This window comes from Schistocerca gregaria, chromosome 11 (assembly GCF_023897955.1).
Source record: "Schistocerca gregaria isolate iqSchGreg1 chromosome 11, iqSchGreg1.2, whole genome shotgun sequence".
Classification (NCBI taxonomy): domain Eukaryota; kingdom Metazoa; phylum Arthropoda; class Insecta; order Orthoptera; family Acrididae; genus Schistocerca; species Schistocerca gregaria.
This window is the reverse complement of record NC_064930.1, coordinates 93,738,086-93,762,727: the sequence shown is the minus strand read 5'-3', so window position 1 is coordinate 93,762,727 and position 24,642 is coordinate 93,738,086. Positions and strand designations below refer to the sequence as shown.

Sequence of the window (24,642 nt, the reverse complement as noted above, 5' to 3'; positions counted from 1 at the left end):
TGGTGGCCTTTGTGATTGAAATTAATAACCTGATTGATAAACAATACTATAGTATTACCATTTTTTCCACTTCTCCATTCACTATACTGATATTCTGCTAACCCTATCACCTACTAAAGCATTGACACACTCGACAACATTAAGTGGCCTACCGGCTGAGTATCTGAAGGGAAGGGCGGCGGAGGCCCCTGCACCTGTGTCGGCTGCGCCTGCAGAGGCGTGTTCGACACCTGTCCCTGTTGCGGGGGTGGGCTCGTCTCCTCACTCGCCACCTTAGCCACACGTGCTGCAAACTCTGCCGCCAGATCCAACCTCTGCCCCGTGTTCTGAAAATGTGTGCATTTCTCAGTCTCTGGTTATGTAGTTGACCAAAATATGCTGTTAGCAAACAGTTCTTTATAATATCAGTGGGTACTCTCACATCTCAACTTTCAAACTGTCTTAAGTCTTGGTATACATTAAAACAAAATAGAAAAATCTCCACATCATTTCATAAATTTGTGACGTACCAACTGCAATAAAATTTCACAATCTAAAGAACTTGCTAACTTCCCCACATACGTAAGACTGTATGCAAGATGGAAAAGGTTGTAAGCTAATTTAAGTAATTTTGAAACACACACTCCATGGACCAATACTTATAGCACAAATGTGACAATACTTTAACTATGGAAATTATCTGCACGGAACATGTCTCTCCAACTTCTTTAGCGACACTGACAATTTCTACGAGTCACAACGTTGCCATTTCTCCTTCTGTAGTAAAAGAATGGGTTCTCACAAAACAGACAGAGTGCACACTGTGACAGCACCGAACACTGCCTGTACAGGAAACAGACAAGACACAACATACTTAAAGTACGTACGCCTTTTGTACAGTCATTTTGAAAAGACAGCTATAAAATCTTTAAAAATTGAGGTTTCCAGCATCACCTGATTCTTTCTGTGAAAAGGTGTTGCACAAAACATTTTAAAAGCTAACCGAGTCCAAAAAGCTGGTGTTCTCACATAAAATGTAAATGTGGAATCTGGTATTCTGTGCAGGCTTTAAGAACAGTTTAACAAAGCAGTTATGAACACAAGTGTTATAACTGACTAGCGAAAAACTATATCAGCTTCCACTGAGCACTGCCCCGACTGAGAATGAAATGAAATCCGAGAAGACCGGTACAATGGGGACGAACTAATGAGAGAGTTTAACAAACAAAGCAATGGAGAATAGTGCAGCAGATAATTTAACAGAAACGGGTGTGTGTGTATTTTATAGACGAGCAAGTATTAAGGCTTTTTTTGTGGAAGTGTATTGTCTTACAACTCTGTTTTTTAAACTTTTTTTTCCTTTTGGCACAGTCTTGTAGGTCTTAAAAGTTCAGTGACACGGAGAAGCAAAACAACTGCTAAGGACGTGCATCATACACTCCGTTAAGCACCGAAAGGATGAGTGATTAAGTCTTCACTAGATACCTGACAAAGTTGTCTATATATGATTGAAGAAAAGATGACAACTCCACTGCTATCCAAACACTTGGTAAGCATTCCCAAATTGTGTGCTTGGAGAATGTGATTAATTCCCACATCAATCAGTCCAAAACTGCTTATATAAGTTAACACAAATACGAAAAGAAAAAAAAATCTGCAATAGCTACTGCGATATGTTGCTCCTTTTGGAAGAAATGGTGACAATGATATGCTAGCATAACACACCGATCATTTCTGCCCATCTGAAATCTATCCCACTGACTACTGTTAACAATGTGCATTCACCTATATTTATTTTTTCAGTTATCATTTCATATAAACTATGTGGCCACTATGTTGACAGCATATGACACAGTAACTTTTTTTATGCACAACAGCCTGAATACAAATGCTGCCTCCTTGTGATACTGTCCACAGGTCAGTTGCCATCAAATCACCACAACTGCCATACTAAAGAAGAATGTGACACACTGCACTAAACAGACTCTACAGAAGTACATAAGCTACAAGCAAAGTTTTCAAATTTCGCACTGAATACCTGGGAGACATAATGGCATCACCCACTAGATATCTAAGTATAGAGGAACTAAAAAGGAGTGTACAGCAACAAACAAACACAAACAGAAATGGCCCAGGCATTAAGGCATTAGTTTCATAGAAACTAACTAACTCTGCTGTGTTAATCCAACATAAACAAAATGCACAGTGCTGTTTCAGACATTATCTACCAACTAAATTAGCACATTTCGGCATTATGTCACTGTATCATACAGTAATAAAAAAGAAACACTTTCACATATCCTCCAACTAATAATGTACCATTTCAGCTACATATAGACCATCTAGTGCAAGACGAGTCCTGAAGGTTCAGAGATTGGTCTTGGAAAATAATAGAAACATCTGCAAAGTGTGTTTCACACTAATATAAAGGAGAGGAAACAAAAACTCATCTGCCAGCACCGTATCTGGAGAATTCGGAGTGTCTCGAACGAGCAGCTCAGATCGAGCAAAAAGTTGAGCATGCAGACCTCGCGGATATCTGAAAATGTGTGCTAGTGGTGGTTCACAAATTCCACAACAGGAGTTTGTGGACAGTTCTAAGAGCTTTACAAACAATATAACAAGCCTGTTATAGTTACTGGTGCTAACTGTGAAGGCTAGTAAACAAATTCTGTGTGTAACTCTTTATTTTCTAAGAACCCTCACTTAACTTTTTAGATTCATCTTGCATTTGGCACTTAAACTTCTGAGGTACATACAGACGTGGATTATGAGTTGCTGCTTAAATTCAATTACATACAGTAAATAAAATTCTATCTCTGCTAGTGACAAAATTACGGTCAGTAGTCTGCAATATGACAGAAACAATCATTCCAAGCAAAAATGTCTGTTAAACACGGGCTCTAAAGTACATACGTATGGAGCTGTAAGCACTTGTTCAGTCAAAGAGATGTGCTTCACAATACTGAAGATTAACTAATGCTCACAGCTCTCAAACAGTAAATTTTAAGGCTCCTACTTACTAAACATTTTTGCTTTCAATGATCATCAAACCATCTGAAACATAACCATGTCCAGAAGCCCAGCTCCAATATCAAAACTACTGAAAATTCTCACACTAGCTCCAATCACCAAATTTAATGTAGCAATTCAGGTTTAACATAGTCCAGCTGATCATTCCATGTTTTACATTTTTAGAGCTGATAACTTTGCTGCAAAAAGTCTTGGGTCACTACTAGACGTACACCAATTAATCTGTTGACAACACTTTTTTTTTATTTCCACATGCATATACAACAGCTGACTGTCCCAACTTTACACGGACCGCAACACCCCAGCTAGTCCTCCAACCGCCCTCCTCCTAAAGCTCTGGACCATGTGTATTTATACATCTTTTACATTGTTGACATCATTATGTTATTTCATGTTAGATGTTACAATTGCAATTACATTAATCCAGCAAAAACTAACATTACAAAGTTTCACTAGAAATTAAAACTAATGTAACGACATAGCATATTTCCGAAACTAACAATATTTTAGTAGCGCAATTTTGAAATGTACATACAGCTAAGAATTAAGAATATTCATAACATTCTCTGGTATTTTTATATATTATGTGATTTTATGAAACAATTTTGAGTTGGTAATATTTCTACAACATCAAAATTCAAACGTTCAAAATGACATTTTACAACATTTGAAGGATAAAATGCAGAATAATTACGTACAGCACAAAATCTTACAATCGTGTTAAAAAAAATTAATGAATCGTTCTTCTAACATTATCTATGATGCAAATTTTTTTTTTCCTGAATCAGTTTGTGTTTCCAGTTTAAACTAATTCTCTCTAGTTTTCGTAATATGTGGACACTTCACTGAATTTCTCTACAGAACATTGCAGAAACATTAATTACAGAATTACAGATTTTTAGTTGGTGATTTTTGTAAGAATATATTTCCTGACTCGCAAAGACACAAATGTTAAGCTTGACCAAAATGATTGGTTTACACAGTTAATTTGCGTCCAGGTAAATAATTTTTCTTATCGAATTACAATTACCAAACTGAATGATGAGTTTACTAACATTTATACACTATTAACACTGATTCCAGAACTTGTTCTCTTCAAAACATCCCAAAATTTGTATAAAAGTGGTAACAAATCATCATAACTGTACATTACATTACCTGATTACGAACGTACATTAATTGGTCTTTGACACAATTTATCATTTTCGTTACAACTGTTTCGCACTGTTGCACTAAGTGCCCTTATTCACAAAGTGTCCTTATACACTACCCACATCTGTTTTAGTGTGTATCGCATGCTACGCAACCTGCTGCATCGGGTACACTACATGACCCAATAGCCTGTTTCATTACACCCTGAATACTGACCAATCCTCCTGGGACACACTACACCACTTCAGCACAGAAAAAATATCTGTGCAGATGCTTCTGTAAGAATTTACAGCTACCAAACTACTACAGTTACCATTATCACCACTGTTACTGAAACAATTTCTCCCCGTGAATTTCGAGGTCTGAGCTCCCTGCATTAAAATATATAAGAAGGTCCTTTCTATACTGCCAAATTGTTGAATTTTACGCAGATGCTAGAACTTGGCTACACGCTTCTCAAAGATTATGCTTTGTCCTACAGGAGGTTGCAATCTACAAGGTTGCAATCTACAAAGTTGCAAATATTTTCCTTACAAATTATTTTAGTTAATTAGCTAATGCATTAGGACAAAATATCAATAAGTATGTAATGTTACAACAGCGAGAAGAAAAAAGATTGAACTGAACTGTAAACAACCATAACACAATGATGAGCACAATAATATTCCAGCACCTGGGCTGGTAAGACATGAACAAAAATTTTAACCAAGTTATAATAAATGAAAATGACATATCTACACTTAAGAAGAAAGGTGCACAAGCACAATTTCCCCAATTTCAGCTCTAGACAATATTTGTAATACACACACACTGCTTCATTTGTGGAAGAAGGGAGAAGCCTTGGTTCTGAACATGATCAATTTAGTGAGAGTTACTAAGATTTCTTTGTAATATCCTAGTCAGAAAAATGTCACCTTCGTACTACGAATACAATCTCAACTAGAAATCATGAAATTAGATGCCACTTTACCTCTGAGAGACAGATAAGCACAATAGTCTAAACAGTTGCAAATACGCCAGTGTTAAGTGTATTGTACCGTAAGTGTGTGTATGTATATTTATTTCATTGTCATTAGCATGCAAGAAGCTAGTTAAATGCAGCACCAGCACACCAAAATCCACTCCAAAGAAGATAAAAACAAAGAGCCAAATGTGCGCAACATTACCAGGACATGGTCCACAGATATTGCCACAACAGCACTCCACAACTATGTTATCACCAGGCTAAAGCAAAAAATTCAAATCTAAATGTGCAAAAAACAAAACCTGACAGACAAGTGTTACAACTAACACTCAACGAGGCCAGTTCAATGCATGTTGTCAGCAATACTTACCTCAATGTCTGTGCAAGTGCGGTGTTACACTTCTGACACAAAACCCCAATTTTGGTGTTTGCATTCCCACATTTACTCTAAGGCTCACCATATTATACATTAGTTGATTTACATTATTTTATTTGAATACACTGGTGCAATGTAAGAATAGCTCACAGGCTAGGAAAGTTAATTCTAATAATAAGAACCTGCTCATTTCTTTCTCAGGAGTTGCTACATTGTTGTTTTAACAATTCAACTTTCTGTATGTTCGAGAAGAACACAGGACATTTAAAGGAAATGAAGAGTTATACTTGTATGAAACAAGCTCCACTGATATACATCTACCAGGTGTATAGTTCAAGTGACGAAAACACGTCATCGATGATGTGCAATGTGTACCCATGGAGAAATGTGAGGAGTGAACATTGATACTGGTCTCCTCCCCCACCCCCCACAAATTCGGGTGTTGTCACAAGACTTTTTCACTATCACCCAAAGTGGAAACTTTTTGTCACCTACATATAAAAAAAGAGGAAGGAAAGACAGAATTAGGACACATTTTTGAAAAATAAGAATTGGCACTATTAAGTTTCAGAGTTTAGTTTAGAAAAATACGTTTACTGAATTTACAATAGCAGCACAGATAGGTATGGAGCTGATCCGATTTTTTTTTTTAAATTCTGGACAAGAATTCAAAATATGAGATTTTTTTTTTTAGAGCCATCATATATGATGCACGAACCATCACACCAATCGAGTAGAAATAAATTTGTAAACCAAATTGAATGAATACACTGCTACTTATTTCATATAGCACCTTTATTTAGTTAAATACTGGATAATGGCTAACTAAAAATTCGTTTTTGACCGATGAAAAATTTAATTATATGCAGTTCTCGCCAAAAAAAGTCGGTCTTCATAAATTTAATAAATTTTCAACTGTGATAAGTGTATGAAGAAGATCCAAAAAATAATCTTTCTAACTAGATTTTCTTGTACTAATCCATCACCCAAAGCACCTTAATTTATAAAATTGCAACTCCACGATTGATTGGCAGCACTACTACTCCACAAGCTCTCCTAAGCTTGCTCCTCCATTGTCTCATGACCTATCACAACTATTTCAGTCGAAGTACTACTCTTGCCTCAAATCGTTCTTTCCATTTTATTAACTCAAAAATACTGTTCAAGTAGATACCTGTTCTTACCAACAGTGTTTGTAGTTGACATTCGATCTATTCTTCTGAGAATTTCTTCATTTCTGACCTTTGCAGCACACAAATTCATTTCTATCATCCTCTGGCACCAAATTTTATATGCCTCCAGACACACAACCAATTCAAAATACAGACAATGCTAGAGAGCTGTAGATGAAACAACACAAACAGAATCCAGGGAGACATCACACTGGCCCCAGTAGCTACCACACCACACTGCAAACCACACCACAGGACAGGACAGGAAACCCGGACACACATGCCGTCACCACAAACTCAACCCAACACAGAGAAAACCGTGCTCGTCTGTACCCCACTGTGCGGGAACTCCCGTGACTGCGGCCGCCTTCCAGCCGGCGGGATCCCGCCGTCGTCGCTCGCCGCCTTCGCCACGAGGGCCGCAAATTCTGCGGCCACGTCCGAATTTCCCTGAACCGAACTCTGTCGGAACAACAATCTCACTCAGTTATTGCGGAATTGGCATGTCTTCAGAGACACACGAGACACTGCTACAATGTCGCTCAAACGTAAATGTACCTAGGCCACTGATCGACTTGCACACACGTGCCTCGTATTAACCTGAGTCCATTAGAGAAGTGAGTTACAATGCTACACGAAATAATTAGTTTGGGTACCAATAGCAGGTTAATTCTGCCAGCTGCAAGCATCTGGTTCAGCAATAGATTCAAACCAACATTCTCTTTGTCTCTTAACGAGAGCCACATTTTACATTCTGCTTACATTGTGATAAAGCAGACACTTTCTGCATTAATAAATGGACATTCACTTTATTCAAACTGTTTTTGGTATTTTTACAACAGTACACAAAGTTAATTTTAAAATGACCACAAACCAGTCTACTGCTCACTATTTTTCCCAGTCTCTCATACTTGCAAAACCCTCCTTAGTGATATCTAATTTTGAGAACTGCTTTGTAGTGCGTAGTGAAGCTTCGAGTCATTTCTGGGAGTAGCAACTACGAAACATGAGCAGTAATGCTGAGCTTCATATTGAGGGAGGTTTTGTACATCTCATAACTGTAAAGGCAAACATTCCCAACAGAAATGACAAAAATTAAGTTCATGATAATTTGTTTTCATTTTTCTGCTCCTCTGTGTCCTGACCGTGACAGCCCCAGCTGTAATCCAGTGTCAACACTGAAATGTAAGTTTCATGTAGTGTAAACAGGTAGGATAATAAAAGATCAAAATGAAATAAATTATTACAAGCTGGAACATTGTGCTGTCTTCCAGCTGCATAAGGCCATGCACAGTCAAGGACAAACTGCTATCACCACTAAGCCATCATCATTAGTAGGTCTCTACTTAGGACTGAGTGGTCTAGGATTTGAATTGTCTTCTCATTAGAAATAATTTGATAGAAAACAAACCAAATATTAAAACCAGAAATTTAAATTAATCAGTGGCAGTTTGTTGGGCTGTCTAACAATAAAACTAAGGCAATCATTAGTGAAGGTAATTCTCATGACCTTGCATATCATGAAAGCATCTAAGCTTCATTCGCACTCAACTTTGCTGCAGATACAAAATTCTCATACCTTATAACATTTTGTACATTAGATTTTTAACTTTAATTTGGTTACTAAGAAATAACTATCTACGAAAAATGAATTTCTTATTATACAAATCTGGGAAAAGAACAAACTAAATTCATAAGCAGTGAAGTTACAATGTCGACTCTAATATTAAGGCTCTTACAGCTGCCGCATTATCCATCGTTCCATTACACCTTGGTAAGCTTACATATCAATACTTTAATTTTCTAATCAGAATACTACTTAGGAGTGTTTGCAGGCTTTGACGGCAATGGAAGGGAAATTTTGGAACCCTATCAACAATTTCTGTAATAACAGGGAAAAATAGGATGAATACGTGCTAAACAGGTATAATGTTGTAAGTGGAAGAGCACCACCTGTGTTGTCATGCAGAGAAGAAATAGGATGTTCAATTTCTGCTTAATCTGTATGAGTCACTAACACAACTGTAAAACATTTTAATGCTTTTTGTACTACTGGTCTCTAGACACAGGTCAATCAGTGGTGTAAAGATAAAATATCCTGAGAGGTTAAACCTATGTTCTAGACCAGGGATGACAAACCTCGGCTTTTATGGATGATGCTCTTTCTGCCTCAGACACACCAACAACTAGTGGCACACACTAACGCAACAGTATATTCACAAGAACATCTGCCAAGTGTGACAAATAGGAGAGAGATACTTGCGAAACTACAGCCACGAGGTAGGGACAGTACTGTCTGCAACAAGGTGGCCAGAAAGCAGTATTCAGGATTTAGAGTTCCACCGGCAGCCAGTCCTCGTCTCCCACAAAGTTTCCAACAGGGTTACAGTGCACTTACAGGGTCAGCAGCTCTCGTCTCACACGCCGAGGTTGGCAATTCGTTTCCAGTGGTCACAGCCAATAGTGTGATAGTATACGAACCACTGAATCTGGTGAAGACTTGGTACAATACCTGGACTGACCACATTTGTTTTCAGTAAGAGGGAACCAGGTTAGCTTTTAACTATCTGGTTACTATAATTTAAGGTTGGTTAGAATTTTCAAACTTATTTGGCAAATGAAAAATCTAAAAATGCTGACATACTAAAGTGTGTCATGAAGCTAGAGGTCCAGATTAGGCCGAACTGTTGACGGTTTGCTTGTGAGATGGCAAAGGCAATGCATCTCAAAACAAAAATATTTCCATAATACACTGAAGTGTACATAGTACGAGGTGTAACTTCATCATTGCAGTAACCTAATTTATGTCTCGTTTTTGATTTAGCTAGACATTTTGACAATGTGATTAAGTTCTAACCAATAAGGAGAAATGTCAATAAACTCCATTTAAGAACCATGGAAAATTACGAAAGGGCATTCCAATTTTCTACTAACAACGGACTCTCAATTCACTGTACGTAGTTCCCACCGTCCGTTGTGCAAATTGTTACAGACGTCGACACACGGTGTGACAGCTGCTGACACTAAGTGTACTTTCACCTAAAACAGAACACAAATTTGTGCAGAACGAAATATTAATTCTACCTTACCAATCCCAATCGAGTCGAGCGTGAGAGTACACAGTTTTCAAACTTCCCGGCAGATTACAATTGCACACCAGACATGGAATCCGGCCATGAACCTCCACCTTTCGTCGGCAAATGCTATGCCGACAGTAAACTGGGCACCTCTGCCGTCCTGCCCACACAGCTCTAATTCCGCAAATATTTGTCTGCTGTAAAAATTTGTTCTGCACATATTTTCAGCAAGCTAAGACTTTATATTTATTGTGGATTAACACCTCTGTAGACGGAAGTGAAAATGGCCAGAAATGGCAAATGGTAACAAAGGAAATTTACACAGAAATAATGAGCAGATACTGCAAATAATGACAAAAATAAAGGGGAGTATACTCACAGGCTGAGGAGTTTCCCGAGCGCTCGACTCGCCAGACCTCGGAGGAGTCCCCGAGCCGCCACTCTCGTAAATGTCCACACAGGCACCTGTCTTCGGGTCGATCACCTCCAGCGCGTTGGGCCTGCGAGACTTGCCGCGCGTGCCGCCGCCCGCCGCCACGTGGTGCTGGGCCGACTGTGGGCCAGGCGGCCCCTGCGAAGGCGCACCCGACACGTCGGCCGGCCCCACCGGTGGGCCACCCAATCCGTGGGCGGCACCCATTTGCAGAAGCGGCATCTGCGCAAACCGTTTCATTGTTGACACAGAATTTCGAGCAAATACTCGTTAAACATCCTACAAAGTGCACTTGTAAATGCTTACTTTCGTTTGTGTATGTACTACCTCTGAAACGAAGAGCAAAACTGAGTGTAGGGTGCGACTGACGAAAACAGAAAATCGACGAGTCGTGTGACAGTGTTTCATTTTAAAACGGCACCGACTATTCGCAGATTACGTCCGACGTAAACCCGGAATACAGTACAGTTGCACTGACGCCGCTTTTACAGTTCTGTCGCAGTCTTCGTCGTGTGTGTTATAAGCTGTATAATCAGTCGGTACCTGATGTTTAAGGTACATATTAGCAACTAGTACTATCTGCGGGCAGCTACTTCGAGCACCTCGCTCTCCGCAGCTATACGAAATTACTTTCGTGTTCGTAACTTCTACTCGAATCTTGTTCAGGCACCAGAAATTCACACACAGTATAGATTTCTATTAGTCAATAACCTACTCTCAATTTTAATTAGGAGCAGATCCATATTTTCACCTGTAAAAGGTGGTATTTTGAGGTCCAGTAAATTTTCCTAATTGGGCCAGCAAGCACAATGACTCCCAACATTGTCAATATAGTTCTTATTGGTGCATTGCTGGGAGCAGTAGTCCAGCCCACTATCCAAATTTAACTTGTTTAAATCAGAATTGTAAATGTAACATCACTCTCCGGAAACAGTGTGTTTTGTTGTTGTAAATGGTGTGTTTCCATTGCAACTTAATTTTTTTTCTTTTGTTTATGTTTTACTTCTTCAGTATTATTCACCAGTAGTGGGAAACTGTAAAATTCTTTCCTGGAGTATCAGATCTATCAGTCCAAATTCAGCTAAAAATTAAATAATGAAAAATTGCTGGAATTTAAAAATTCCCCAGTTTTTCCACAGACATAAAATTTCCGCGATTGTCCCAAATTTCTCGGTTGTCCTACAGTATATATACTCCTAATTGCACTTCATTGGCTATCACTTTGTAATTCTGATCAGAGTATAATTACTTTACGATTTCTTAACTACTCGCACAAATGGAATGGCAATTTCTTTTACAAATACAGATCACAAATCTCAACGCTGCCACACTCACCGCCTGTGGAGCACCGGTAGGCCCTGCCGCCCCCACCACCTGCTGCGCTCCCGGTCCTGCTGTCGGCGGACCGGCCCCTGCAGGAGCAGGCCGCGCACTCAGCTGCTGGTAGTAATCTGCAACAAAAGAGACTAACACTGAGATTACCATCCTCAAAAAGACATAATTCCAAGTTATTACTGGTTTTCTTAAGTAACAAAACCACGACATCGAAGTTATTAATGAAGCAGACTTGAATGTTGAGATACGAGGAAGCACAGTGTGTTGTATAAAGCTAACAGCAGGAACTTTGAGACTGTTACCCCACACGGATCAAAGACACCGCAATACTACAATTGTACGCATCTAGACACAGTAGGATGACCATTTGGTAACAGTTCATTGTTGTGAGTAACGTATGTGGAGGATTTGTCCAATGTGCATGCTCACCTGAAAAGACTGTGAAAACACCAGAGTGAAAAATTGATGCGTACACCAAACTCAATGAAGCTGCTGTGGACCCTGATAAGTCACAAAGTGGCATATCATCACATGCGATGGCTTCAAGAATAAGAAAGTGCGTTAAAGTACAAATGTGGATGCCTGTCAGTAACACTAATGCACAGCAGAAAAAGTGTGTGAAGCTCTGTGACCAGCGTATGCTCGAGGGAGGAGTATTTTTTGAAAGAAATGTGATGTCCACTGCGTACCGGAACAAACAAAACGGTGAAACAAGATGTAGTGGAGACACCCAACATCTCAGCACAATGCAAGTATCCCTGTTTCTCACAAATAATGAGTTGCAATACTTCCTTTTTGATACTGCTAGTTCAAAACCTCTAAAATTTTGTTTGAACTCTTAACTTCCATTACCCACATAATGTATTCCTGAATCCACTCACTCAGTATTCGTAAACACTGAAGCAATTAATAATTCTGACCCAATGTCCACAGAAAGTTCTTTTGCAATTGGTACCCTGTGAGCATGCCACACTGGCAGTCTTGATAACTGCAATGCTAAAGATAACGTCTTGGCGCTACTAGATGGAAGTGAAGTGAGACCATCAGGAGAAGAAATCCTACAAAGAAACAAGTTCAGGAGGTATAAAAATATGTAAGAATAATTATGTCATTAAACTAATCACTGTTTACCACTTAGTAGTATTTGGAAAACTTTGATGACTACTTCAGATATTAAGTAGATGGTACTTCCAGTAACCTCAAATCTAACATTGGTGCGAAGCAGCCAAAGATGAACATTTGAATATTTTTCCAAACACTTGAATGGTTCATTTCTTGACGATATGTCACAGTTCGCAAATACCAGGCACACCGCTAAAAACAGGATCACTGAATTCTGCCCAAGAAGAGATGCAAACGTTTTGGGGAGCTATAGGTGTACCATGAATAATAACATGCTGGGAAAGAAAAGTGAGATAGGACTAGCAATGTTAACTTTTTCTGATATGCAAAATTATCAAGAAAACTTTATTGCCATTCATTGTTAACAACTATTAACACAAGTGAAATCACTTACATTCAGGACTGGACGGGACATACAAAGTATTATACCCTGTGTGATACATAAGAGATCATGCAGGGAGCACAAACGAGACAACGTGGAGGTATTGGATGCTACAACCAAGAATGGAGATGGAAATGTCACACCTCACTATCTAGTGACAGCTCAGAATCTGTATGCAATCAGTTGGGTAGCTCAGAAACTCCAGTCTGGCATGACATACAGGCTTCATCATGGCTTTACACTCACAATGGACATTTACAACACTTACCTGTCTTTCTGTTTAAAATCAAACAATTTCTAATGAATTTATTTTTGCTGGCACTCCATAAGGGTATCACATTTGCTCAACATACCTGGCCCCCAAATATATGTCCCCATTGAAAATATATCAGTACCCATTCTCCAACAACAACCAGCACCACAATGGGCTACAAGTACCCGAGTAACGAGGTAGCCCGCAAATACACAAGAGTAACAAGAGAAGCTCAACACTTAGAAACAACACTTCGTCACAAAACACATGAACACTTTCTTGATTTCTGGTGTCCAACAATTAGAATCTCCTCCACCTCTACTACAGCTATGTCAATAAACATTAACTGTTACTCTTACAAATTACCATAAATAAACTTCAATGAAAAAGCGCTGAACACTATCACCCCCTCATCATTATTATGATCATACAATAATTACTTTCACTCAACTTTATTTTAAATTTTGTGATGAAATGTACTGTGTGTCCATACACAACTCAGTCCACAGCAGAAACAGGAATATATTGACCGCTCTACCCCATTTCACCAAGGTTGTGTATATTTTACCAGGACTTCAATTTCAGACCCACATGATGACAAAGACATCGTTTTACTCTGTTGCAAAGTAATACAAATAAAAACTCACAGTGTGGTCCGTGTTGTCCGGTGTGGGCAGTGCTGTAGCCAGGGAAAGGCATCTGTGCCATCAAGATATGTGGCCCATGTTGAGGGTAATACGTCGCAGCAGTTGCTGCCGAATTCGCCGGGTTCTGATGTCTTGTCTGTGGTTGGAACTGCAACAATCAAAGTTTAATTTCTGCATTAAATATGAAATCCCTACCAAACACAAAACAATTTGGACATGTTCAAATAGCTTGAGAAAAGCCCACATTTAAATTGTTTCCAAGATCAGCTGCTTCATAACAGTAAACAAAATGAAATTATTGTTTGCATCGTTATGTTCATGTGTGTAGGCATACCCACTAACCAAAGCTTTCAACTGATTTATTGGTCACTTTCCCACAGAAGCAACAACGAGCTTTTGCATTACAGTAACAGATGGTTGAGGTGTGTGCTCAGTTGCAGTACTTTAAACTTTTAGAATCACAATCTTTACACAGCTGTCATTACACTCTTACATTTGCAAATTCAAACTGGAGTATTTAGTGGTCTTCAAATGTATAGTAGCATACTACAAAAATATGTACTTCGTTACGTAACACTTACTGATCTCTTCAAAATAACTAATTGTTTTAAGGTTTGTTTAGCAAAAATTTAACAACATGTGATGATGGCAAATGATTGTCACTTATATTTTATGATGGCTTATGTTGAGAAATGAATTTTCGGCAACACAACTAACAAGCATTAGAAACAGTTGAGCAAAATACTTCAGAGCAGGTCAAAGTGAACAATGAAATCAATGGGTTGCACCTTAAAATTGGTCTGACAAATCCCTTCAGAATTGAAACAGCAATTTTTCATGCAAATACAAACTGTGGCCACTGTCAAACATCTGCTGCTGCGTTCCAAAAAACGACTTTCTTTCACTTCCTGTTAAAGATATTTCTACTATTGTTTGGCTCCAGTTGTACTAGCCCAATAAATGATGACCAAAGAAGGTAAAAATGGGGAAAATTATCTGCAGTAGCCAATTTTTGTACAGTGGTTGGAGGAAGTGCTGTGAACAACATTGTAAAAAATCCTGATCAAGAGGTCTTAACAATGAGGTGGGGGGGGGGGGGGTGTTTAAAGGTCAGTTTCTTATATTGTTCTCGAATAACATACTGTGGGTTCTGGCGACAGACAACGACACTACCATACAATACATCTCCTATGAAAGAGGTCCTATTCATTATTTCTCTACCACTGAACCTTTCTGTGTTGCAAGCGATAGAAAAATAGCAGATTAGTAATAATAGTGTTTTAATGGTGGATATTATCGTATATTGCTAAATAACATGGTTTACATCTACATCTACATCTATACTCTGCAAGCCACCCAACAGTGCATGGCGGAAGGCACTTTACGAGCCACTGTCATTACATCCCTTTTCTGTTCCAGTCGCGTATGGTTCGCGGGAGGAATGACTGTCTGAAAGCCTCCGTGTGCGCTCGAATCTCTCTAATTTTACATTCGTGATCTCCTCGGGAGGTGTAAGCAGGGGAAAGCAATATATTCGATACCTCTTCCAGAAACGCACCCTCTCGAAACCTGGCGAGCAAGCTACACCGCAATGCAGAGCGCCTCTCTTGCAGAGTCTGCCACTTAAGTTTGCTAAACATCTCTGTAATGCTATCACGCTTACCAGATAACTCTGTGACGAAACGCGCCGCTCTTCTTTGGATATTCTCTATCTCCTCCATCAACCCAATCTGGTATGGACCCCACACTGATGAGCAATACTCAAGTGTAGGTCGAACGAGTGTTTTGTAAGCCACCTCCATTGTTGATGGACTACATTTTCTAAGGGTTTTCCCAACGAATCTCAACCTGGTACCCACCTTACCAACAATTAACTTTATATGATCATTCCACTTCAAATCGTTCTACACGCAAACTCCCAGATATTTTACAGAAGTAACTGCTACCAGTGTGTTCCGCTATCATATAATCATATAATAAAGCATCCTTCTATGTATTCGCAATACATTACATTTGTCTATGTTAAAGAGTCAGTTGCCGCTCCCTGCACCGAGTGCCTATCCGCTGCAGATCTTCCTGTATTTCGCTACAATTTTGTAATGCTGCAACTTCTCTGTATACTACCGCATCATCCGTGAAAAGCCGCATGGAACTTCCGACACTATCTACTAGGTCATTTATATATAATGTGAAAAGCAATGGTCCCATAACACTCCTCTGTGGCACACCAGAGGTTACTTTAACGTCTGTAGACGTCTCTCCACTGATAACAACGTGCTGTGTTCTGTTTACTAAAAACTCTTCAATCCAGCCACACAGCTGGTCTGATATTCCGTAAGCTCTTACTTTGTTTATCAGGCGACAGTGCGGAACTGTATCGAATGCCTTCCGAAAAGTCAAGGAAAATAGCATCTACCTGGGTGCCTGTATCTAATATTTTCTGGGTCTCATGAACAAATAAAGCAAGTTGGGTCTCTCACGATTGCTGTTTCCGGAATCCATGTTGATTCCTACTGAGTAGATTCTGGGTTTCCAAAAACGACACGATACGCGAGCAAAAAACATGTTCTAAAATTCTACAACAGATCAACGTCAGAGATATAGGTCTATAGATTTGGGCATCTGCTCGACGACCCTTCTTGAAGACTGCGACTCCCTGTGCTCTTTTCCTATCATTTGGAACCTTCTGTTGCTCTAGAGCAGGGCAGGCCAAACGCTGCACAGTGTGCAGACGTGCGGAAGTGCTGCACATGTGTGACAGCAAGCAACAGCGACATCTGTTATTAGACGTGTCCTAAATGAACGGCGGCAGCTCCACTTCCCTGTTTATGTGGTACATGCAAGGTCACAACATACGCAGTCTCGTTTACCCCTGGTAACCGTAACTAACAGAGAAGTAGTGAGAAATGGCAGGTACTGTGAAAAAGCGAAGGACGGGAGATCTATGTTCTCAGTCGTTTAAAAATGACCGGAAACTGCAATTCTTTTTTGTAGGCGTTGGTGAAAACTCAGTGTTTGCTATGCCGCCGAATAATAGTAGGCGAGTGTATGTCCTTAACAAAATGGATGAGACACATCAACTCTATTATAATTTCTAATGACCAGTGATAAACGTGTTTGGATTTATTCCTTTCATAATTAAAAATGATTGTTACCTAACTGTGCAAATATTGCCTCATTCTGCTCCATGTTACATTATTATCAGGAAAGCTGGTCATTAAATCTATTGTTACAATGTATACTTACATTTAGGTTTTTTTATAATGTGTGAAGGGCCACACTCAGCTGAAGTCGATTCATCTAATTGTCAGTTATTATGCAGATTTCAGACGGAACTGATGAAAGATGTAGCAATAATGGTATTGAAATAACAGGTGATCGAGAGGTCTGCAGTTATCATTCTGTTCAGAAGTCAGTGAGACACAAATTATGTGGGTGTAACTGAGGGCACCAAGAATTAGTTATAGGAAACCTTGCATTAGTTTAATGTTATTTGAAATCATGAAAAAGGTTCGTTGGAAGTCGCTAAGTGCTCTCTTTCTTAAATACTAGTTCACAAACATTTCGCGTATTTACGTGCCGTCAGTCAAGCTGCCTCAATAAAAATCCACGGTTGTTAACTGTATTACTTATCTTACTGGGTTAAACTGTTAACATAAAAGTAGACGTCTCAATGAGTAAATTGTGACAGTATTTTAAATGTTTAATACATGAGATACCTTCCCACGGTTGGCTTGGAAGCTGTGGAAACAACACTAAAATTCGCCGCAAGTGGATAAAGTGATATCTGTGGGTAGAAACATGCACTACATGAACACTGACGGCTACGGCGTGCACGCTATGACCCGGAAGTTGCACATGTGCAGGAGCAATGCACGCGTGCAGAATTTCTGGCCGGCCCTGCTCTAGAGACTTGCGGTACATGGCTGTTAGAAGTGGGGCAAGTTCCTTCGCGTACTCCGTGCAGAGTCGAATTGGTATCCCGTCAGGTCCAGTGGACTTTCCTCTGTTGAGTGATCCAGTTCCTTTTCTATTCCTTGGACACTTATTTCGATGACAGCCATTTTTTTCGTCTGTGTGAGGATTTAGAGAAGGAACTGCAGTGCAGTCTTCCTCTGTCAAAGAGTTTTGGAAAAAGGTGTTTAGTATTTCAGCTTTGCGCGTGTCATCCTCTGTTTCAATGCCACCATCATCCCGGATGTAAGACCAGAACTTCCTAGGATTTTCTGTACATAGAATTTTACTTTCGAATTCACTGAACGTTTCACACTTAGCCCTCCTTACGCCAACTTTGACATCATTTACCTACTGTTTGTCAGAGGTTTTGGCTGCGTTTAAACATTGAGTGAAGCTCTCTTTGCTCTCACAGTAGTTTTCTGACTTTGTTGTTGAACCACGGTGGGTTTTTCCCGTCCCTCACAGTTTTACTCGGCATGTCTAAAACGCATTTTACAATTGCCTTAAACTTTTCCCATAAACATTCAACATTGTCAGTGTCGGAAGAGAAATTTTCATTTTGAACTTTTAGGTAGTCTGAAATCTGCCTTCTATTACTCTTGCTAAACAGATAAACCTTCCTCCCTTTTTTACATTCCTATTAACTTCCATATTCAGGGATGCTGCAACGGCCTTAAGATCACTGATTCCCTGTTCTGCACACACAGAGTCGAAAAGTTCGGGTCTGTTTGTTATCAGTAGGTCCAAGATGTTATCACCACAAGTCAGTTCTCTGTTTAATTGCTCGAGGTAATTTTCGGATAGTGCGCTCAGTATAATGCCACTCAATGCTCTGTCCCTACCACCCGTCCTAAACATCTGAGTGTCCCAGTCTATATCTGGTAAATTGAAATCTCCACCAAGGACTATAACATGCTGAGAGAATTTATGTGAAATGTATTCCAAATTTTCTCTCAGTTGTTCTGCCACTAATGCTGCCGAGTCGGGAGGTCAGTAAAAGGAGCCAATTATTAACCTAGTTTGGTTGATGAGTGCAACCTCCAGCCATAATAATTCACAGGAACTACCCACTTCTACTTCACTACAGGATAGAACTACTACTAACAGCAACAAACACGCTACCACCGGTTGTACAGAATCTATCCTTTCTTAACACAGTCTGTGCCTTTGTAAAAATTTCGGCAGAATTTATCTCTGGCATCAGCCAGCTTTCTGTACCTATAACGATTTCAGCTTCAGTGCTTTCTATCAGCGCTTGAATTTCCGGTACTTTACGAATGCAGCTTCGACAGTTTACAATTACAATACCGATTTTGCCCCACACCCTTTGAGGCTGTTGCACATTCAGTACCTGCCGAAGGCCACCTAAGCTAAATAACCGCCCAGTCCACGCCACACAACCCCTGCTACGCGTGTAGCCGCTTGCTGCGTGTAGTGGACTCCTGACCTATCCATCGGAACCCGAAACCCCACCACCCTATAGCGCAAGTCGAGGAATCTGCAACCCACACGGGTACAGAACCGTCTCAGCCTCTGATTCAGACCCTCCACTCAGCTCTGTACCATAGGTCCAGTCAGTCCTGTCGACTATGCTGCAGATGGTGAGCTCTGCTTTCATCCCGCTAGCGAGACTGACAGTCTTCACCACATCAAATAGCCGCCGGAAGCCAGAGAGGATTTCCTCCGATCCATAGCGACACACATCATTGGTGCCGACATGAGCGACCACCTGCAGATGGGTGCACCCTGTACCCTTTATGGAATCCGGAAGGACCCTTTCCACATCTGGGATGACTCCCCCTGGTATTCAAACGGAGTGCACATTGGTTTTCTTCCACTCTTCACACATTTAATTTTGTTTCTACCATAATTAAAGGCATTACAATTGCATTGTATGATAAATTGTGTTCTTGGGATGTAACAGGGTGACAAGGCAGGGATGAGAGATATTGGGTGATTGTGGTCATGAACTTTCCACATTCAGGTCTGCAAAACGGAGTGAGCAGGGAATTCCCTACACTGTAAATGAAATGCAGGCACGAGTTAACAACAAAACTAATGCAAGAAACACACATGAAGTCTGTTACAGGGCAACCGATTCCTAATCATCCTGTACAGCTTTACAACATGCTGTAAACAAAAGACAGCAGCAAGATGTCATATTTACCAACCCAATGCTTTTCCCGCCAACTCTACATACATCACTTACAACATTGCATTTACAAATTAAACACTTCTCAGCCACTATTTACAAGAACATATTTTACATAAAGTTGACCTAATGATTGGGAGGTATCATTTCATCGAAACTATGAAGCGAGCAGTGCTCATGGTTAAGCAAGTCTCCTTTCCCAGAAGAACACTACACCTGCCATACAGGGCAACTGAGAATCTATTTCTTCTTTAGCAGTGGAGATTTATACAGATTCTGAATATAATTGTGTTAGAATATGGGTAACTAGTATACAAATTCAAATATAACATTGGTCTCTAACATTAATATACTGGAAGAGAAGCTAACCTTCCACATATAATGTTTATCTTTTTTGCTGTTGTTACACTTCAATATACATCACACAAAGGTGTCAGTAAAATTTTTACTAACGAAGTAAATGTCTGATCTTCTGGGCTCGAAATTGTTCTAAATGGTCGTCCTCAAAGAGTTTATTTTTAAATTAGAGTCAAGTGCTTTGCGATTTAAGAAATTCATCATACATTCTCGCACATAGCTCATCTTACGTAAAAGGAAATCTGCTTTGAACGTAATGCTTTTAAAACAACCATTCGCAATATTTTCCCGCAACCTGTTAGAAATAGGTTCGCTTCAGCAGTTGCAAGACAGCGCCAGATAACAAGTGTCACCTTGCTTGCACAGCTACGATGATGCAGGACACTCATTAGTTCGTACATGTAAAACATTAAAAGATCTTACATTATGTCATACAAGAAACAAGACATCAGAGAGTACTTCAAGATCGTCGGAATTTCGTGAACCATACTAAAACACATAATTTGGCTTAAAATGCACATTCGTATGTCAATTTTCTTGGAGTACCAGTCCTGTATTATCGCACGTTTGGTTCTTTATCATGGCATAATGCCATACGTGCACTTGAAATGCAGCGAACAGTTGAAATTGGCCAATAGTTTGAAATTATAAACACTTTGTTTCAAATAAATTGACTGCCTCAACGTAAAAGATTAATGAAAGCCAAATCTCTTTAGCAAACCGACAAATACAACTTCATTGTTCTGTAAGGAGATTAATGTTTGACTATGGAAATAAAATCTAAAACTAATAAACACGTTTTATCCTTCCATAATTACAGGAAAGTATTTTAATTCATTTGATAGCTCCCGGCCACAAAAATCCATTTTGTTATCATTTAACGTGAGAGCAATAAACGAAGAGGAAAAAGCAAAATCACTGAACGTAAACGCAGGTCACGTGGAGACGACCCACCTCCCCACCAGATTTACTAATTTCCGAACCGAGGCAGTATTAGATAATGGCGCCCATCCACACTTCTGTAACCAGAAGCGGGAAAAGGTACTACTCATACACCACCACCACCACCACCACCACCACCACCACCCAACTGCGCCTGCACAGGAGCCCGCCCGCAACTGCTCAAAGAAATCTAATTTAAACAGTTGTCACATCACACTCATTGGAGAGAATTTGTTGTTACAAAGCTTTGCATAGTCTTCCTAACGCCTTTGACACACTTTGCTGAGCACTGTTTTGTTGTATATGGCACCATTTCCTTTGCAACTTAGCTTTATTTTCGTTTTCTTTTCTCTTGTTCGTGTTTTGTTGCTGCAGTAGTATTCTGCAGTAGCGAGATATAGTGGTATCTTTTGTTAGAGTATTGGTTCTAACCAGCCAAAGTCACAAAATTTTAACTGAAAACTAAAAAAATGAAAAATTCCCGGAATTTGAAAAAATTCCCGGGTTTTTCCCAGTTTTCTCCTGAATGAAAAACTTCCCGGGTTTTTCCCAGATCTCCCAGTTGCTCCGGGTCGTATGCACCCCGATAGTGGTTGCTTCTTGGGATGCGACAAGGAGGATGCGGTGGAGAATTATCTCTCAGCCTCAAAGGTTCGCAGTGTATGATAAAGAAAGCGCACGACCACAATCTGGCAACCTGCATTCCCTCACACTTCTACCCTTTACCAGGTACCCCCTCTACATCCTGTCACACTCCAAGAACACAATTAATTCCTTAATATGGCTCTACTCAACATTTTTAATCCATTTCATTTAAACAATATTTTTAATAATCCGCAGTTTTCCATCTCTGAAATGAGGAAACTACTATTCTTGGAGAAAAATGGATAGGAACTTTTTATAGTAAATTTAATGCAGTTAATTATTATTGGGGAACATTTTCACTATAAGCAGCAGTTTTGGAGTCATTAGAGACAAACGAAAGATAGGCCACTGAATGTCCCCCCTCCCAGTTTGCACCCCATCTGTCAGGATTTTTAAAATTTGCGACTAATGAATGTTGTCCCTTATTCTCCTTCATTGACAGGATTATATATTTTCTTTAACTGATAGCATTTAATAGGTTTAGTGCAAATATATTTTCTTTTAATAGTGTACACTTTGATTGTGATGTCGAATATACTGTAACTGCTAACTGTACATTCATTTCCAATGTAACACCAAAAACAGTAAAAACAACAACACAGCGAAGAATATATAGTGCTTTAAAACTAATCCTAAAGCAAAGAAACAGCAAAGTTGGCAAAAGTAGTAGAGAAATTAGCAGAACTATACACCAAAGTAGGCAAAAAGTGAAAGCATTTTTTATGTTCCTACTTGTGAAATCTGAACAAAAGGACCATTTCCTTGCTGAACTTTTAACCATTTTGACATTTCTGATCAAGCCGGTATCTTGTAAATTTCCTGCAGCGCTGAAATGAGTAAAACAAAGGATGTGCACTTACCAAAGGCATCTGGCTCGGACTGAGGTACATTGCATTTTGCCCAACTCCTAAGGGAGGTAGTCCAACGCTAGGATAAACAGTTTGCATTTGCATTGGCTGCATCTGAAACAAGTTTTTTAATTATTTTCTCTCTGATCACAATGGTTGGTTACAAAAATATATTTAAAACAAAGTATAAAATCACATAAAACCGAAGAATTAAAAAGAAAGATTTCACTGATCAGGAACACAAAAAGAAAAGGGTGATATTACCGACAGGTAGACAGACAGATACACAATTTGGCGATCATGATTCACCACATGCACCTGAAGATATAGCATTATACAGATACCATGCTAGATTTATTATTTACCTTATGATCTGAAAAGAGACGAGGAGATTATTTCTAACATGGGGAAAGACACACAACAGCCAAACGGCAATGGTAAAAGTAGTCAACAAAGATTGCTTCTCTTTTTAATTGACAATTATTTTGTTTCTATTTATGTCACAGTCATTTCCGTGTGATATTAACATTCAACGGCAAGACACAACATGGGAGACTCAGGGAGGCTCGGATCCTAAGAAAGCCCCTCCAAGTGACCCACGAAGATGCTGGCATACATCTCACTTTCAGGGGGCTTTCCTGGTATCCATAAGCAGTTTTACGTACATTGGTGACATCTTTACCACAGGGACTCACAGTGAGGCTGACCTGTTAAAATTTCTGGAATCTCTATATACCTTCTCCCATTTAAGTATCACACAGTCCTAATCCGAATCTTATTTTCCTTGATGTAGGTCTATTCTTCAGTGAATGTCATCTATACATTTCTGTACACATTAAACCAACTAACAAATAACAATACTTAAATTTTCACAGTTGCCATCCTTTCCATGTCAAACATTCTCTCCCTCACAGCCTCGGTGTTAAAGGCAACCATATTTGCTCGAATGCAGACTCTTGAGCAGTGCATCATGGTTCTCAGCTCACTCTTCAGCCTAGTTCAAAAGCTGATTTCCCAGATCATCACACTACATCCTGGTACTGCTGACCCCTCAAAACACACACACACACACACACACACACACACACACACACACACACACACACACACACACACACACACACACACCTATGGAGTACACCACTTATCACTCAGTATTATCATGGTATTGAATCTATTAATCGGCTACTTCGACAACCTACAATTTCCTAAAACAGTCCCCTGAAATGAGATCCATTCTGTCTGAGATTTTGGCCACCACACCTATAATAGTTTTTAGTCACGCCTCCAAATCTCCACAACACACTTGCCAGCCCCTCTGTATCCATCTCCCTCCCATCTGGCTGCTACCTCTGTGACTGTGCCCTATGCACCCTCCTACGACCACCTACACTATCTCTGACTGGCAAAACATGTGCTATCAAAGAGAAAGCCACTAGTGAAACAACATATCATACACTTGCTGCCATGTAAACACTGTTCTGTCTTTTACATTGGCATGACAATCACCGAATTATCAGTTAGAATGGGTGGACACTGGCAGACGCTGTGTAGTGGTAACACTCAATACCCTGTAGCAGAGCATGCTCTACAACAGAACAGTCGTGACCTTGGTACCCGTTTCACAATGTGACAGCTGGATTTTTCCACAGACACCAGTTTCGCAGTAATCTGCAGGTGGGAACTGGCACTACAACGTGTCCTAGGTCCTCACCACCCACCTGCCCTTAGTTTAAGTTAATTTCTTCTGTCTCGCCATGTCTTCACAGTAAGTACTCCATTCTCCACTCTGTTTTCGTTTCTATATCTTTCATTT

The 24,642-nt window shown here is 39.7% G+C and overlaps 1 protein-coding gene across 1 annotated transcript in view; it reads right to left on the bottom strand.

Moving 5' to 3' along the window:
• LOC126295042 (eukaryotic translation initiation factor 4 gamma 1-like) overlaps nucleotides 1-24,642 on the bottom strand; it is a 373,399-nt gene that overhangs the window by 185,509 nt on the left and 163,248 nt on the right. Inside the window, exons 8-13 of the mRNA XM_049987292.1 lie at nucleotides 22,839-22,940; nucleotides 13,926-14,073; nucleotides 11,522-11,637; nucleotides 10,133-10,408; nucleotides 7,010-7,138; nucleotides 153-326 (exon numbers count right to left, since the gene is read on the bottom strand). Of these exons, the coding sequence (XP_049843249.1) occupies nucleotides 153-326; nucleotides 7,010-7,138; nucleotides 10,133-10,408; nucleotides 11,522-11,637; nucleotides 13,926-14,073; nucleotides 22,839-22,940 (945 nt within the window). The remainder of the gene's footprint in view (nucleotides 1-152; nucleotides 327-7,009; nucleotides 7,139-10,132; nucleotides 10,409-11,521; nucleotides 11,638-13,925; nucleotides 14,074-22,838; nucleotides 22,941-24,642) is intronic.